At 35.5% G+C, this 19182-nt stretch overlaps 1 protein-coding gene across 1 annotated transcript; it reads left to right on the top strand.

Annotated features, from left to right (window-relative positions):
- Positions 1 to 944: 944 nt before the first annotated feature.
- Positions 945 to 4964, top strand: LOC110868985 (ferritin-4, chloroplastic). The gene is made up of 8 exons (XM_022118269.2): positions 945 to 1233; positions 2473 to 2556; positions 3041 to 3101; positions 3169 to 3256; positions 3830 to 3891; positions 4427 to 4492; positions 4592 to 4655; positions 4748 to 4964. Exons 1-8 carry the CDS (start codon positions 971 to 973, stop codon positions 4804 to 4806), a joined length of 747 nt encoding a protein of 248 aa, XP_021973961.1. The 5' UTR covers positions 945 to 970; the 3' UTR covers positions 4807 to 4964.
- Positions 4965 to 19182: the final 14218 nt, after the last annotated feature.

Below are 19182 nucleotides of genomic sequence, written 5' to 3'. Positions count from 1 at the left end.
TGTCTAAATTTATTGCAACAGGTCAATCTTCAGCAACGCCCGGATCGGTGGGTGTGGTTAAATGACGATAGCGGCTCGTTCTCGGTTGCTTCAATGAAGAAAATTCTGTTTGATTCGACTCGCATGGCAGCTCCCTTTGTGATGGAATGGAATGGATGGGTGCCTAAGAAAGTTAATATTTTTGTGTGGAAGGCGGAGAGGGATCGGATACCGACAAAAGTGGCGTTGAGTAATCGCCGACGTAGGCACATTGACTTGTAGCTTTTGTGGCGAGTATGAGGAATCAAGCGAGCATTTGTTTACTTCATGCCAATTTGTGACGGTAGTGTGGCAGTTTGTTAGCACATGATGTGGGATATCGCCTATTTTTGCGTTTTCAGTTTGGGATTTGCTCCTCATTCAAAAAGGTGCTAATCTGGGGTGGATAAAAAACAAAGTGTTGTCCGGGATCATCATGACAGCATGTTGGTGCGTTTGGAAGGCGAGAAACGATCTCATCTTTTCTAACAAGGAGATTAGTCCGGCCAAAGTGATTCAAGACATAAAATCGCTTGGGTACTTGTGGATTAAAAATAGATCTTTATGTAAATCGAAAGGTTGGTCGGATTGGTGTAGGTTTTGTTTGTAAGCGGTGTTGTTTGTTTGGGCCTAGCGTCTTGTTAGGTGCCAGTTTTGAATGAAAGTTGCCGTTTGAAAAAAAGAAAAAAAAAACTAATTTTATCTTTTTACACAAACGACAAAACGGTGACTCGGTGACGACAAAAATAACAACCAGAGCCTAAAGCATCTACAGATATGCCACGAGGCAGCCACGCGCCCACCCTACCAATTCAATCTCGTCTCTACACGTGTCACCCCATCCTACGGTCACAAACCCACCGATAACTAGCCTATATATACTTTCATTCATCATTTTCTGAATTTCAGATTTTCTTCTTATCATTATCAGTTTCAATTTCTCGTTAAAATCATGCTTCTCAAACCTCCTGCAACTCTCTTCTTCCAAAACGGTGTCGTTTTCGGAAACGGTGTAGTTTCGACTCCGCCGGCGATCGTTTGTGCGGCGGCGAAAGGTGGTTCTCCTCCGAACAGTAGAACGATTACAGGTGTGGTGTTTGAACCGTTTGAGGAAGTGAAAAAGGAGCTCAGTCTTGTACCTAATGCTCCTCAACAGTCTCTTGCTCGTCAAAAGTATGCTGATCAATCTGAAGCTGCTGTTAATGAGCAGATTAAGTGAGTTTTTTTTTTCGGTTTTTTGTTTTGTAGGTTGAATTTGTTGTTGTTGTTTTTTTTTTTTTTTTTTTTGTTATGCATGCCAGGGGTTTGATAAGGCGGTCTAGTTATCTGCATATTTTATTAGAGCTTTTTGGATAGATATAAGTGACTTGTGTCTGTGTACATAATATTTAACACATTATTCTGCATTTATCTATTTTTTTTTTTTGGTATGAACAATCCATATGTTGCTAATTAAATGAACTCGAGTTTTTACTGAAACTCATTAAAAAAAACAAGCTCAAGCTGGTTTGCGAGCTGAACGAGCTTTTATATTTATAGAATTTTATTATTTTAATACTTATATATATATTAATATAATATTATGAATGCAAGTATAAATAAAAATATATTTAAATAATTATGAAATAAAATAACTAAATATATAATAAATTAGCCGAGCACGAGTTCGATCTTTAGACTGACTATAAAACAACCTCAAGCCAGCTTGCGAGCTGAACGAGTTTTTTATTTATAGAATTATATTATTTAGAGTAAATTGCCATTTTAGTCCCTGAGTTTTTGTCAAATTTGCCATTTTAGTCAAAATAGTTTTTTTCCTCCTCTGGTCCTGACTTTTCTTTTTTCTTGTCATTTTGCTCACGTTGCCTAACTTAGTCTAAAAACCAGGTTATAATCAGGGGTATTTTTAGCATTAAATTATTATGAGGTTTATAACTTATGTTGTAAACTACCCCGGTTATCACTACACAACAGTTATGCCAAAAATACTCCTGGTTATAACCAAATTTTTAGACTGAGTTAGGTAATGTGATCAAAATGGCAAGAAAATGGAAAAGTCAGGGACCCAGAGGAGAAAAAAAACTATTTGGACTAAAATGACAATTTGGACCAAACCTCAGGGACTAAAATGGCAATTTACTCATTATTTAATATATTGAATATATATTAATATAATAATTATCATTATCATTGTGAATGAAAAGTATAAATAAAAATATATGTGTAAATAATTATTAAATAAAATAACTAAATATATAATAAGTGAGCTGAGCTCGATCTTTAGAAATAAAGTTCCAAACAGCTAGAAATAAAGTTCCAAACAAGCTGCGCTCAAGCCTAAACGAGCTCTGTTCTTTTCTTTTACTGTCATATTGCATTTAATTAATTTTATTTAAAGGATTTTCTTGATGGTGACTTTATTCGTGTTTCTAATGATAATTTTGTTCCTTTCAGTGTTGAGTACAACGTTTCGTACGTGTACCATGCCATGTATGCATACTTCGATAGGGACAATATTGCTCTCAAGGGTTTAGCCAAGTTAGTTACCAAAATCATTGTCATGTCAATTAATAACATATAGAGTTTAATGCCATTTTAATCCCTGTGGTGGTTTGGGCCATTTTGGCAGTTTAGTCCAAAGGTTTCTTTTTTCGCATGTGGGTTCAAAAAGGTTTCACCGTTGCCATTTTAGTCCACTGGGTTAACTTCATCTATTTTTTCTGTTAACGAGAAGGGCAATTCGGTCATTTTATATGGCCGAATTGCCTTTCTAGTTAACAGAATTACATATAAAATGACCGAATTGCCCTTCTCGTTAACAGAAAAAATGGATGAAGTTAACCCAGTGGACTAAAATGGCAACGGTGAAACCTTTTTGGACCCACATGTGAAAAATGAAACCTTTGGACTAAACTGCCAAAATGGCCCAAACCACAGGGACTAAAATGGCATTCAACTCTAATATATATTAATAATCAGTGTGACAACATTTACCCTGACTATGCTACATAAATACTTACAGATTCTTTAAGGAGTCCAGCGAAGAGGAAAGGGAACATGCCGAAAAGTTTATGGAATACCAGGTGTTTGATTCTAGCATTTCTTCACTTAATTGTCACTGATTATAATCATAAAGTTTTTCTGTTTTAGAACAAACGCGGTGGGAAAGTGAAGTTGCAATCTATTTTGATGCCTTTATCCGAGTTTGATCATGCAGAGAAAGGAGATGCACTTTATGGTAAGTTTTGTGTTATGATATGTTCGATTGCCCAAATATTAGTTGCTACATTACATTAAGTGAGATCTTGTGAATCACTTTGATTATTATTCGAAGAGTAAAATGCAATTTTCGTCCCTGAGGTTTAGCCAGTTTTGCGACTTTCATCCAATGGTTTGTTTTTCCACTATATGGATCCAAAAGGTTTGAAATCTTGCCATTTCCATCCGGCTCGTTAACTCCATCCATTTTTCTCTGTTTAGTAAGGGGTATTTCCGTCTTTTTTGTTAACTTAAAGGGCAATTCGGTCATTTTCACTTTATGTACAAGCATTTAGCATAATGTACATAAAGTGAAAATGACCAAATTACCCTTTAAGTTACCAAAAAAATTGGAAATACCACTGTCTTGACGGAGAAAAATGGATTGAGTTAACGAGACGGATGAAAATAGCAAGATTTCAAACCTTTTGGATCCACATGCGAAAAACAAACCTATGGACGAAAGTCGCAAAACTGGCCAAACCTTAGGGACGAAAATGGCATTTTACTCTTGATTGAATTATTATGTTTCATTGGTTTGTTTATTTTGTAGCAATGGAGCTTGCATTGTCGCTGGAGAAATTAACAAATGAGAAACTACTACACATGCAAGCGGTATGACATGTTCTTTTGCATTTTGTGTATGCCGATTAATGTTTAATATGAAGATCAAGAAAATGTGGGATTTGGGTGTATGTTTAAAAAATGCTTGAGTCGTGCGCCTCAAGGCGCGCCTCGAGGCGAAACGACCAAAAAACGAGTCTGAGGCGCGCCTCATGGGGTTTTAACTGCATATGCGCCTCAGAGGAGTTGAGGCGCTAAAAAAGGTTGCGCCTCAGGTGCGCCTCATGGGATTTTCATAGTTGTTTTTGATGTTTTTGACTTTTTGTGTCAATTTCAAGCATTTCATGTCTTTTTATGTATGTTTTTGATGATTTTGATGAATCTGATGATGAAATTAGTTGGTATTATTATTTTTATAATATATATAATTTTTATATTTATTTATTAATACCGCCTCGGCCTTACGCCTCATTTTGCCTCGAGGCTTACGCCTCGTAAGGCAAAGGGAAAACGCCTCGAAACTCGTTTCCGTTCTTTTAAACAATTAAACCTCGGGTGTATGAATTGTGATATTTGATGAGAACAGGTAGCCAACAAGAACAATGATGTCCAATTAGCTGATTTTGTTGAAAACAACTTCTTGGGTGAACAGGTAGAAATATAATTTATAAATTCGACTACTTTATAAATATCCGGTAGTTCATTTGCGCCACGAGGGGAAGTTGATAATTTTTTTTCATTTTGTTAAAAGGTCAAGGCGATTAAAAAGATGTCTGAATATGTTGCTCAGTTAAGAAGAGTCGGCAAAGGACACGGTAAACTTATTCGTAACCAATTTTTCACTTAAAATTGAATGTATCAAATTATTATTCGGTCACTAGAGATGACGATTTTCTTGCAATATCAGGAGTTTGGCATTTTGATCAGATGCTGCTCGACGAAGTGCTGCCGTTTGATGTATTGTGAAGGTTTTGAGGTCATTTCGATATTAGCTGATCGGCTAGGTGTGTAGTTCTTTATTTTCCTACTATGTTTTTTTTTTTTTTTTCAAATGCTTGACCTTATTTTGGTTTATTTGTAATGTGGTTAGATTTTTATCTTTAATACATCCGCCTTTAAGCGTCTACTAACGTGCCTTGTCGTATAAAGTTTTCACTTGTCATTTAGAAGCATTCGTTTTCTCTCCAGTGCTACGTCTACTTTTCAGCACCCGTTTTTAAATGAATGCCACCTAAGCATAAAAAAATGTCAGAAAAAGTCGGTTGTAGTAAAAGCATCTAAAATGGTTTCTCCCACAGACCATTATCATGTTGTTAGAGCATCTCAAATGGTTTCTCCCACAGACCATATCATGTTGGAGATCCTCATGGACGGCACCAGGGGCGGACCTACCCTTTGACCAGAGTGGGCGGCTGCACCCCTTGAAAAAAAATTTAGTGTATATTTTAGGCAAATAATCTGACCACACCCCTTGAAAATATGGTTGAACACCTCATCTGCACCCCTAACAAATAATTTGTCGGTCCGCCACTGGACGGCACCCTCTCTTTCTCTACTCTCAGTCTCCCTTTCTCGATCAGTTACCGCAAACGTTTACCTTGAAATAACACCGTCTCATGGGTAAAACACCGACTCATGGGTCACGGAGCTACGGTGGTGCAGATACAGTCTATGTAGCACGGGGACTCCTAGAACCACTGAGTACCCGTTTTGGGGACGGGGACGCCATGGGGACGTCCTCTAAACGTTTCCGGGTATTGGGGACGGCGACTACACGTTTCAGGGACGGTGACTATAAGTTTCGGGGACGTATCCTATTATTTTTAGGGTTTTATCTTTTAAACCTTTCAAATTCCATAACAAACAATCGGCCGTTCAATTTAAAAACCCGATCAACATTCAATTATACATAACTCGGCCTTCAATTCCTTCTCTTCTCAACTCATCATCGTATATATTCATCATCATTTGTATTCATCATCATCTACATTCATCATCGATTAACGCTTCTCAAGAAACATAAGGATCATCAACTACCCGTTTATATTTTTTATTTTTTATACCGTACCCGTATCTTGGATTTTTTAGTTTTACCGTTCCTCGTACCCGTATCGTCCCTGTACCCCAGTCCCGTACCCGTTCCCGTGCTACATAGGATACAGTTCACCCCTAAAGTGTAACCATGGCATACATTTTCTAGCGTAAGAACAGTGATGCTCAACTTTGTATTGCATTACTCTGTATAAAATGCAGACGCAAAATAAGAATATCATTCCACTGTCTAAGCACAAATGGACCTAGTGATTTAGTGGTATGGTGATTACCTCGTAAAGTGGTATGGAGTCAAATTCTTATATGTTCAAGTTGATAGGTGGTTTAGGTGTAAAAAATCAACTCTTTAATCTACAATTTTAGAAAAAAAAAATAATTGAACGCTTTACTTTACGTTCTATGTTAAACATGTATTTGTGTAACCACCCTTCCTTTTCATTATCAATTTGCAACATAATATCCTAAACTAGTATTAAGCCTCTGCATTGCAGCGGTTGTCATAAAACTGTGTTGAGTAGTAGTAATACCATACCATTGTCAGCGACCACCAACACTGGAAAAACTTGTAAAAAACAAAATAAATAAAAACGGGAAAAAAATAACGCCGAGCGAAAAGCAGACGTAAATCTCTGAATCACGCACACTCGTTGCTGAAAAATTAAACCGAAACGTAAAACATAGAAAAAATAACTAAGTCCATCCAGGACCCGTGTGTTGGACGAACTTGTCAAACGCATAAAAATAGATGTGACGCGACGGGCCAGTCAAACGGGAAAAAATATAGTTAAACCCCACACGCACGTTGCGGTGCGTTAACTCGCAAAATTTAGAACGAAACGAAAAACTTGGGAAAGATGAAAAGTATGGTGGATCAAAATTGAAAATAAAAAAGAGTTGGGATTAAATTGCAAAAGATGAAAAACTTTGGTTTAAAGTAAAAAAACAAAAGGTCTAAATTGCAAAATTGAAGTTATTTATTACTTTTAGATAAAGATAATGATAAAAATAAGTGATATCTATATATTGGTTATTAACTAATATTAATATTAAAAGAAATTTATTAAACAAATATAAATAAAATTTATGAGGTTGAAGAAGAGAATGTCATGTGTCCTTATTTGGAGTCTTTTATTATAAGTCAGATGTGTTTTTGTAAGCACATGGTCCAAGCTCAAAACAAGGGTGTTGTTCAGTCAACCACGTAACATCTTCAACAAGGATGTTTTTCATTAAACCCGACGCAAAAAAAAAAAAAAAAAAAAAAAAAAAAAACTCGAAACCCAACAAAACAACCTGAAGAACACTCTTATCCGAATATTCCAGCCAGTTTACTCTCAAATTTTGTATATGATATTAGACGTAGGGGTGCTAAACAGGTCGTGTTTGCGGGTTCAACTCGAACCCAAAAATCGTGTCATGCATATGAACCTGAACACGAACCGTTCAACCCAATTTTTTTTATTTTCGCAAATTAATATATTAAAATTTACTAAAAAACACAAATGTGTTATGAATGCATCCATTTTATAGCCCAACCCAATGTTTATGAGCTTTAGCCTTTTAGGGTTACTATTATACTAGTTTATATATTCAATGTATATGAATGAGATCATTGAATCAATTTTCTCCCTATATTTCTCTCTTGTTTATAACACGTTATCAACACATTGCTCTAACCATTTCCATTAATTCTTCTGTAAAGACTCCCCACTCCCTTCTAGTTTGTTATGTTTTCGATAACATATCTATTCAAAACATGTCAACCTCTTTATCCATCTATTGGTACGAGTAAGATGAAGATATCAAGGGATATTCAGAAAATTACCATGCATGTTATTGAAAAACTAGATCATGTGTTGCATTTTCCTTTTGATTTTGCCTCTACCCAACAAGCAGAAGCCGGCTGTATCCATCAATTGAGGTAACAATTCGAACTTTCTTCCGTGATTAAATGCGTAATATGTATATCCTACATATATGGATATACATGATATAAATTTACTGTTATAGTTCTGTGACTTAATTTTTGGTTTCCGGCTATGAAGAGTAGGCAAATTAGAAACTAAAAGTCAAGAAGATAGAATCACAGAATACAAATCTAAGATATCCAGAAATCAAATCTATAAAATCCCCACATGAATTTTTTTTAGAGGTTGAACATACACGTAAAACTATAGTGGTATGATTAAAAAAGGATTTTGGAACGAGTCGGTTTTGATGAATTCGTTGGCAAAACCGTTGGTGACGTTACCAGGAAATTCTATTTTCCAGGATATAACTTTGACCTAGTCTTGCATGATATATTTTACTTTATTGTGAAATTAATTATTAAATGATCCATCAGTTATTATTTCTTTTAAAACGTTCTTAATTATTATTAAATGCTTGATATATTTTACTTTATTGTGAAATTAATTATTAAATGCTCCATCAGTTATTATTTCTTTTAAAACGTTCTTAATGGTGTGTGTAAGGTAGAAATAATGATAAGATATAACTACGATTTCTGTGTTCTGTTACAAGTTTTAAGAATATGCTTAGAATTAATAGCACCCTATCATATATAAAAAAATTATCTTAGCATTGAATAGAATAATTGTCCATAATGAGTTGGTTTATTCATAAAGTATATCAGATTTGTTTTGAATAATAATAAAAAAATCATTGTTTAGATAGTTATATAAAACATACATACCTTAATGATTTCACGGAAATCACAGTTGTCATCATCATTAACAATAAATCGGTTCCCATGGCTTCCGCCGGAGAAAACCGGTTACGAACGGGAAAATAGGACTAGCGGTTACGATCATGACAAAGGTATTCATTTATCAATTAATACTATCATTAATAAAAAGTCAAGTCAACAAAGGTGAGCCCACGAGATAATTAACATGGCATAACCATAAATTAATACTATCATTTATTAACCTCTTATAATTTAATTATATATTAAATTTCAAATTTCTTTTATTAAACATACCTTTTCTTTCAAGAGTTTTCTAACCCTCTATTTTAAAGATAACATAGGCTATGTTAGAGAAATCTCATGTCTCATGTAAGCTAATAATTTGCTTTAAAGCTGGGTTTTGGATATTGTGTTGGCTGGTTATACCACCATTCATTTATAATACATCTATAGCCTACGCATGATGCCATATAGAGTTTTTTTTTAAAGATTATCTGTATGATTAAGTTGCGTTTTATTATAATAGGATATGTACCTCGAAAGTTTTATATTTGTGATGACCAGATCCAATTCATAAACACTGACTTTCTTGAAGTTTAGTTTTAGGATATAAATTGTAAGGGCCATAGATGTAGTTGTTTGATGACTAGTTACCCATGTATGAGATATTTCTTTATTTTAATATAATAGAATTAAAGGTAGATTGAGATGTTGTTAAGCATTTTAGTATACGTTATTAAACATAAAATATACAAAACTCTTGCATATCATATGTGACAATAGTACATAAGTTGAGCCCGCAACTCTTTTGCCCATACACTTCTACATATAAAGATGTTTATTAGTGTAATTAGTTATTTGAATCCCAAATGACGTGATGTGGTCAATCTACCAATGATTATAAGTATTCAAAATATTTGAAAGACAGACAACCACAAAATGGGAAGAAATGTCAATCATAAAAACTTGACTTCTACCAAATTTATACAAATTCACACTTCCAAACTTGAGTTTGTTGCACTCGACGTCTCCGGACACTACTACCTGCCTAGACTCTAGATACTAAAATATAGCAAATAGCCTAGAAGAAACAATCCATGGCGGGAATGAAACTTCTATACAAGCAAGAGTTAAAGCCATGATCTTTCTTTATAACAAGCGTTATAAATATCTAGAAAGATAATCTTTTTCCATTGAGAACCTCAAAGATATGCATGACCACCAGAAGTTGGTTGTCCTCCGAAAGATCGACATAAGTTTTATCTATTTGCAATTGTAATTTTTTTTTCAACTCTTAGATTACATCAAAATTGAAATTACGTCTCACAAATCACATGCTCTCTCGAAACAATATAGAGATTTTTTTTCTTATAATACTCGAAAGTCATATCACATCTTCTAAACCGCATAGCAAAATTGAAAGCTCATACTTAAATACTATACAAGTTGATTCAGCGGTGCTAGTCATTCCCTGAAGCGAATGTGGCAATTTTTTTATGCTAATAAAGAAGAAAAATAGTTATTCAGCCCCAGTAGCGGCCATATGCATGGAAGATCATGATCAAACTGGACATCAATGAGTCAAACATACAAAATATAAGTCAGTCGCTAAGGGGGGGGGTCCGTTAAAACGGGAAAATAAACACCCATTTAGCTACCACAAATATGGGTGACACATGTCCGGTATACGCCAACACTAAAGAAATATTGTTATTAGTTGTTTCTAGCAATGACAATTATTGATACTATTTCATTGTTAGTAGCATATCAAATGCTCCGGAAGAGCATCAACATCTTATTCCCAAATATCAAGCCAAAAGATTATATTAGAAAACCAAAGGTTTACCAACTAAAATATGTTGCAAGAAGAAAAAAAATTCACACAAAGTCAAAAAAATGGTGAGCAACCTGAAACTACCATAAAAATATACGTTCACCATACGATATGGCCATATAGCATCATGATAAGCTAAACAATCAAACGTGCTAACTAGCACCTCTAAATAATCTAAAAGCATTGCTCCCAAAATGCCTTATCATATGTGTAGTTTTTTTTTTGTGGCAAATAAATTTTTATGCCCTTCCAAAAACAAACTCATACAAACAATCCCTCTTATGTGGGGACATTCTACATGGTTACATGTGAGTTATCAACTACCCATATGTAGCATATGCCCAATACTATGGAACATTGTTCTTTGACATGGTTTAACACTGCTCTTTGACAACCTAGTTGTAGGGACCATTGTTGGGCACAATGTGAAATATAGAAAGAGGTATACGTAGTCGAGACGGAATTCGTCCATTAATTATATCAATTCAAAACCAACTGCTAATCATAAATACTCCCTATTACAACTAGTTTCCTGAAGAGAACCAAGTTTCCATTCTTTATGTTTGGTTGTGTAGCTTGTGTACCAATAGCACCACCATAACATATAAAATAGTATATGTACACCGTATTCCCAGTCTTAGGGGGAGACGAGAAAATGAAAGACTGGTAACACAAGAAAATGCATCATTTTAAAATTTAGACACCTGAAGTGGTCAATATAAATCTGAAGTCCAAAAGAACGTGAATTTGCCAATAATAGCAAATGAAATACGAGATGCATTCACAAACACAAACAAAGTGACAAAGTCACATATACCAGCATTTAACTCATGCGCTCGAATTCAAGTAATCAGAGTGCCATATTAGAAAAAAGTGGGAAGTAAACTCGGTTCCAATATATAAAACCCACAAATATGAAGAGAGCAGAGTAAGGCAGTTGGTGTAATCCCAGGAGATGTTACATACAAAAACCTTAAGAGAGGTTGCTCATAAAATCCTAGAAGAGATTAACATCATCTTGGAAGATATTAATGAAGCCCCAGAAGAGGATAATAGAGTTCAAGAAGAACTCAGTTACCAAACAAGTATGAGATCTCAATGAATTATGTACAAAATAGTACAATATGGAACCGTAATGAAACACGCGTGAAATGATATATTTGCATATGCTATAGAAATAAATGTAATCGATGAAAAGGTTTACAAACATGAAACTGTGTAAGAGTGCACACACAGAAATAGCCAAAACGGCTCAACGACTTAATGGTTGAATTAAATTCGCTCAACAAACAAAATGTTCTCGAACCTGTCGTTCGAACACCTTTAGACATCAAACCAGTTGGTTATAAATTGGTGTCTTTAAATAAAAAGAAACGTAAAGAATGAGATTTTGTGATGAAAGGTACGACTTTTAACATAAAGATTTTTCCCAAATCCCAGTAGTTGATTATGAGGAAACGTATACCCCTGTAGTGGATACGATAATCTTTAGATGTTTAAGCGACCTCGTAATCTCAGAATTAACTTCAGATAAAACAACTTATGGATGTCATCACCGTATACATGTACGAGACAATAGCAAACGACATCTGCCTGAAAATCCCTGAAGGATTAAACATGCTCAAAGCATTATTGAACAATAACCACATATGTGTTATATATATAAATCTTAAAGAAAACTAGTCATATGTGGTATAGTCGACTTAGTTGATACTCTGAAAAGAGTCGTATAAGTTTGATAAAATGAACTATATCTATTTATCAAGATTAACTCTTAAGGTTCACTATAATAGCAGTTTACAGTGATTATGTAAACATCATCAAGAGGAACTATCAAACTAAAGAGGGAAAATTTTGAAAGACCTTTACACGGTGTAGTTATTCTCGACCCGCAGTTCGAGTATATATGTAATATTTTTGCTCATCCATTAGACTACATCCAAAAGATGTTATATGGATAAAATTCATTTGTTGAGTACGTTAATGATGTCGAATTGCTTGACATATGGAAATGATTTTTATCGTCCCTAAGAAGAGGATGGATAAAACACTGGTCCGGAAGTACCATACTTAATTGCGATTGGAACATTGATGTATCTAGCAAACAAGACGAAACATGATATTGCGTTCTTGATAGATGTATTGGCAAGATTGTAGTTCCAATCTAATATGTTACACTCTTTTTCCCTTTTACTAAGTTTTTTTTTTCTATCAGATTTTCTTAGTAAGGTTTTTGATGAAGCAACATAACTGAACTAGTAGCATCAGTTTATCTTATAAGTACTGAAGTACCTTAACATCATTCTGGAGCATGTTGTTAATTATGTATAATGCGCAGTGCACTCTTTTTCCCTTAGCTACGGTTTTATCCCACTGGGTTTTCCTAGCAAGGTTTTTAACGAGGCATAATTACAAAGCATTTTAAATGATATGAGATTCAAGACATGATATTTTTCATGAGAAAATATGGAGTCCCAACTATCAGATTATGATAATGAAGGATATATATTAGACCCCCACAAAACTAAATCTCAATCTAAATATGTCACTAATGGAAGTCAATGGTTTCAACACATTTAAGACAGGTGAAGACTTGAGTTAATTAAAAGAAGCCGAATTGTACAATTTGAAGACAATGCAAGCTGAACCAGAAGAAGCCAAATTGTACTATTTAAAACGCAACCTGAATCAAAAGAAGCCCAAGCAAAGAAGACGGCATCAAAGATCAAGTCAAACGGTTATTACTTAAGATTGAATTCAACCGACTAAGAGTTATATATATAATTGAGGGGGAGTAATATACATGTTGTACTCTTTTTCCTTAACTAAGTTTTGTCCCATTGGGTTTTCTTAGTAAGGTTTTAATGAGGCAGTATAACTGATCCTAAAGTGTCAGTTAATATCGTTCCTGAAGAACCGAGCCAATATCTTCCAATAGTATAATATAGATAGTGTAGGGTGTTATGAACGCATCCATTTTATGGCCTAACCCAATGTTTATGGGCTTTAGCCTTTTAGGGTTTCTATTATACTAGTTTATATATTCAATGTATATGAATGAGATCATTGAATCAATATTATCCCTATATTTCTCTCTTGTTTATAACAAAATGGATATTATACAATTACATTTAAATTATAAAATCTTACATCAATTTCTATTTTTTAGATATAATTGTGGGATAAAATACACACTCATTTTAATTTATAACACAAAACATATTTAAAAAAAGTTCAATCTAAGACACAACTACCTAGACCACACAGAGTGGTGAGTGTTGTCGTGACATGGCAACACCTCTACGCCAGGAACACCGCCCCGTGGGGTGGCGTGGTGTTGGGGGCGGGGGTTTCTTCACCGGCGTGGAGGGCAAATGGTGTGGTGACGTAACAACATTTCATTGGTGAGTAGATTTTGGTGAGTTTTGATTGGTTCTTGTTTAATTATTATTATTATTATTATTATTATTATTATTATTATAAAAAACGCCACTTTCACACCTCTCTCACTTTGTGCTTTTTTTACCACCCTTTTACTGATATGGCTGCCACATCATCAAAAATTCAATCCGGCACGTGTCACAATCTACGACGATCGAATCTCTCCAATCATACTTGATGTATACTTTTAACTGTATTTTAAACCCAACTCATCACTACCCCCTTTACCGCTCTACAAACCCCAAAAGCTTTTAACACGTATTTACATTTCACACACTCTCTGTCTTCATCCTCTCCGATCATTACAGATCTGAACCAACACTTTCCGATCCACCGACAATGCCACTTTCCGTACAAAACCTCCTAAAACACCGTCGATACCCCTTCAGCATCTCTCATCCTCCTACTAATCTCCGTCGCCTTCTTCATCTTAACCACCAACACTTCCCAAACTCTCCATCAACCAATTATAACCAAAACATCGATGTTTCGAGAAATGTTAATATAAACGGATGGTTTATACGAAATCTTATACGTAGCATGGCAAATATTTGAATTATGTGTTGTAATTGCAATCTAGAAGATGTTATGTGCTTTTTGTGTAAAATTAGATAATTAAGGGTGTGTTATGAATATTAGGGTTGTTATAATAAACTACTAACCCTAAACACTTCTCACAATCGTCTCATCTCTCTAATCATTTCTGGCTACACTAATTCCACTAGGGGTGCTTAACGGGTCGGGTTCGCGGGTTGGTGGGTTCAACCCGACACGAACCCGAAAAAAATACACGAACCCGAACACGACCCGAACCCGAAAAATTTGCTAGACATACAACCCGAACACGACTCGATTTTTCACGGGTTAACCCGAACACGACTTGCTTGACCCGAACATTTAATTTTTTACTCAAAAATTTGAAAATCTTACTTAAAACAGAATACAACATCATAATTAACACTTACCACAAAATACATCCTTTAATAAGTTCTTTTGAACCAACAAATCATAGGATGTCAAAAGTTATAAATTACGACAAAATACATTCTCCAAAATACTTAAAGTACCAAAAGATGATAAAACTTAAAAAAAAAAAAAACCAAATGAAGCTACTTCAACAAAATATAACATGTGATGGTTTTCAATTTTCAATTTCCATTGCATCTTCAGCACCATTGTGTTGAGAAATAACATCTTCAATAATAGCATCCATTGCTTCCTTTTCTTTTGTTGGCAAACCTATGACAAAAAAATATTCAGCACTGAAGAACATAGTACAACGACATACAAAAAAATACAACATTACCTGAATCTCCAAAAAGCCAATCCCGACTACATATCATTGACTCTAATGTGCTACGATATTGATCAAGAATTCTTCCAACAATTTGCCACTGATGTATTCAATAGTTTTGAATTAAAATAAACCACATTAGTATAATTACATATATTTGCTACTGATGTATTCACATGTCTTTATTTTAAAAGAGTAAATTACAAGTTTTGTCCTTTATGTTTACACCAAATTACAGGTGTTGTCCTTTTTTCCAAAAGTTTACAGGCCGTCTCCTTAATCTTTCAAAATCTTGCACGTTATGTCCTTTAGGCCAAATCCAGTTAGATTTTTTTGGTTAAATCTGGTCATGTGCATTGCACATGAGGGCATATTTGTCTATTCACATTCCTATGAGCTATTTTATAAAAAGTTATTTTTCAGGGACTATTTATACAAATTTAAGAAATAAAAAACAAATATAAAGTTACTCTCTCTCTTCGCTCTCTTCATCTGAAACACAAAAGGTAAACCCTGGAGTAGCAGGAAGCCATTTCCATTCGTAAGTTGTTCCCCGGCGGCGAGATCAATCGAAACAGTACACAAGATGAGCGATTACAGAAGCCCCCTCATGTCCAGTTTCCGACGAATCCCTCCGTCTGCCATTCCGGCGACCTTAGATTGCATCTTAGCTTCAAATACTTCCCCTCCCTAGTCTCTGTTACTTCAATCGATTAGGGTTACAAAACCCTCCTTAGTCTCTGTTACTTTCATACCAGTTCGCCGCTCTCCTCTGTCGGCTACCGGTAGGCCATTTAGAACCGGTAACTGCAAGAGTTTAATTACTTTATATTCTTACGGTAATTACATTTATCTTTAATTTTTTTCTTTTTTATTTAATTCTTAAGATCTCCGAATTATTATTTTCTGACCCAAATTATGTTAATATATCTGCTGTATTCTTTTTGGTTTTAATTTCTTTTGATATGCCTAATTTGATTTTTGCACTGTTTATGTGAATAAGTATAATTGATTTGTAAAGTTACTGAATTATACTCATTGAATTGAAGTCTACTTGAACTAATAATTAAGTTTAAATAAACTTTTTTTTTCTCCCCCCATCTATTTTTTTTTTGTTTACAGCATATTTTAGATAGAGCAAAATCACATTTGGATATTCGACTTGTGTTACAATTTCATTTCTCTTTTTTGAGACTTCTAGAGTATATCACATATTCTTTCTAATTCTTTAGACCGATTGCTGAAACTTTAACGGCATTGACACCGGAGCATCGCTCTTGCTTATTCGGTCGAGGAATCGCCGGAATTAGCTATGAAGATGACGTATTGTTCTGGTTCTAGATTGTAGTGTAACAATCCTCAATGAAACCGACCCCCTCATAATTTTTCCGACACCCTAAAAATATTTAAAATGTCCCAATATGTCTTATATTACACCCCGTATGTGAAAACCGAGCCCAAAATACAATATAACATTAAAAATAAAATAAAAAACAGAATTTTTAAGTTCAGGCGGGCCGCGTAAGGTCACACTTAACCTTTACGTGGGCCGCGACAGCTTGATGATCAGGCGAGCCCCGGTGCAGCCACATGTCAGCATCGTGTCAAGCCTAGTGGTGATCCGGACAAGCTATACGTTGACTAGATGTTGACGCGGGCTGCGTAAGCCTTAGCTTACTTTTACGCGGGCCGCGTGGAGACCAGATTTCAGCCCTATATAAGAAGGCAACGGGCCTTCAGTTCTGATTGTTCATTTTCTTTCTTTCAATCTAAATTTCTGTAGTAGAGTTATTATACCCGGGCATTATACCCCCCTAAATAGCGAGGTTCTGCTACGATGTAAGTATTATAACCCCTGGAGACGTATTAGATACTCTGCCCGATCGATCTAGGGTTCCGTAACGGCTGTCGTGGTTCTGCCCGACGTAGTCGTTGGAATGCCGTCTCGGGGAGGGTATTGCTAATGTTAAAATGGGTTATTATACTAACACACGTGCATTTGTGTAATTTATAGATTATTCCCAGGAAATCATTACTGAAAACCCTAAGACAGCAATGTGAGTTGATCCACCTTTTGTAAACCTTTTTGTTTACTGTTTTTACAAAACCTCACTAAATTAAATATATACAAAGCAGTTATTGAGTATTTGTAAAGAATACAATTATAGTGGGTATGTTGGGGTTTTGTATACAAAATTGGTTACTGGTGTGGTAACATCCCATAAGTTGAGTATGACCGTACCACTGATGTTAATTGTGATGTCTTGGAAACAAATGTAATTGCGGATGCGCCCTCAATACTGCAAATTGGTTTTTATTTAAACTTGATTAAACTGGGATTCACTCACCAGTATTTCTCACTGACAAAATGTTTTTAAAACGCGTTTCAGGTAACAAAATGTGAAAGCCAAATAGAAGCCAGCTGGACAGCACTGAAGGCTTGGAAAAGTGGCAATAAAGTTACCTAAAAAGAAATAGATGTTTTTCTTAAATAAAATAGGGTGTATCCCTATGAAATTATATGTACTGAAAACTTGGGTTTTACCTATGTGTTTAATGTTATAAAATGTGGTGGTTTACTCTGATAACATATTTCCTAACTACGGTCCTGATGAAAATTTTCGCTGCCAAATTGAATAAATAAACGTGATACCACTGAAACTGGCTCGAGGCCGCCCGTTCCCGGGGATTAGGGATCGGGGGCTGTGACAGAAGGTGGTATCAGAGCTATGCCACTGATTCAGCCATAGAAGTGTTCCGCTGACATCAAAATTCAAAGTGTTAGGAAATAAATTACGGAAATACGTGCATAATTGTATTTTCTTGTTATGTGTTATCTGACTATCTGTTAGTTTACAATATGAGCGACCAAGGACCATCTGACGCGTATCGTCAATTGTCTGGTTCACCTAGAAGTGAAGGCACCTCCTCTTCTCAGCCTGCCCTCTCAGGGTACTCTGCTGATACGGAAAAAGGAATCTTTGTGTTTAAGGCTCAATCTGAAGAGCCATTTCCTCATAAAAAGAGGGGATGGTTCAGTAGGGGAGCACACGAGCGTAGGAAATGTATGAAAAAGTTGCAGGAACAGCGAGTGTTAGCCGCAGCTAAAAGAGAAACCGATGCCTATGCCCAGGATATGCTCAATAGGGGTATAGCCAACATCCATATTTTAGCAACCACTGCAGCTGACCCAAACCTGGAGCAAATGTTAGCACCCCAACCACAACCACCAATTCCTGATCAACCCATGGAGATAGAAAACTTTGGAAATCAAGTAGAAATGCACGATTTCAACCCGGAGGAGATACCTAGGGTACCTGCACCAAATCCCCTAGACCCAAACGACTACGACCCCTGGTGGGACGATGTTAGGGACTATGTGCAACAAAACCCGATATAGGAAAATGTGCCAATACCCAACTTAGGAGCCTACCCAGGGTTAGATCCTCAAGATCCCTATAATGTTAGTGATGCATACATTAGGGAGATCTTAGAGAATCCCTACCCATACCAGGCCCCTATCCCTCCATACCAGGAACCCGCACCTCAGATTCCAAACCCAGTCCTAGAACCTGCACCCCCAATGAGTGCAGAAAACGTACAAGAGCTTAGGACTTTCGGTGAGGAAATTTTAGAGAGCAGTGAGAGAATGAGACAGGTGGGAGAGCGTCTCGTATGGAAATACGACGAGCGCAATATGGATTTTTGGATGAATCCATATCAGTGAATGTGATGGCAGAAACGGTAGTAGTAATAATAATATAATAATAATAATATATGTGTGTATGTGTTAAAAAAAACACTACGGATGCATACTATTAGTATTGTAGCTTTACATTTCAGTCGGTATTGTAATTCTAATTCCAGTACTGGTGTGTAATAGATGCATACTATATGAATAGAGTAAAAGTCGCAATGCTCGACGCTTTTGACCAAAAGTGCGTGTCATGTGATTGGCTATATTCAAATATTATTTGTGATATTAATATTTGGTAAATGTTTAAAATTCAGATGGACAACGAAGTGAATCAG

This window comes from Helianthus annuus, chromosome 7, assembly GCF_002127325.2.
Source record: "Helianthus annuus cultivar XRQ/B chromosome 7, HanXRQr2.0-SUNRISE, whole genome shotgun sequence".
NCBI lineage: Eukaryota > Viridiplantae > Streptophyta > Magnoliopsida > Asterales > Asteraceae > Helianthus > Helianthus annuus.
Note: the sequence above shows the minus strand (reverse complement) of the source record. Positions and strands in the feature narration are given on the sequence as shown.

Excerpts from the sequence above, each read along its gene's own strand:
- LOC110868985 (XM_022118269.2), top strand. The coding sequence starts at position 971 with ATGCTTCTCAAACCTCCTGCAACTCTCTTCTTCCAAAACGGTGTCGTT. Across the intron at positions 3,102-3,168 it reads AAAAGTTTATGGAATACCAG|AACAAACGCGGTGGGAAAGT; the intron begins GTGTTTGATTCT and ends TTTCTGTTTTAG. Across the intron at positions 3,257-3,829 it reads GAAAGGAGATGCACTTTATG|CAATGGAGCTTGCATTGTCG; the intron begins GTAAGTTTTGTG and ends TTTATTTTGTAG.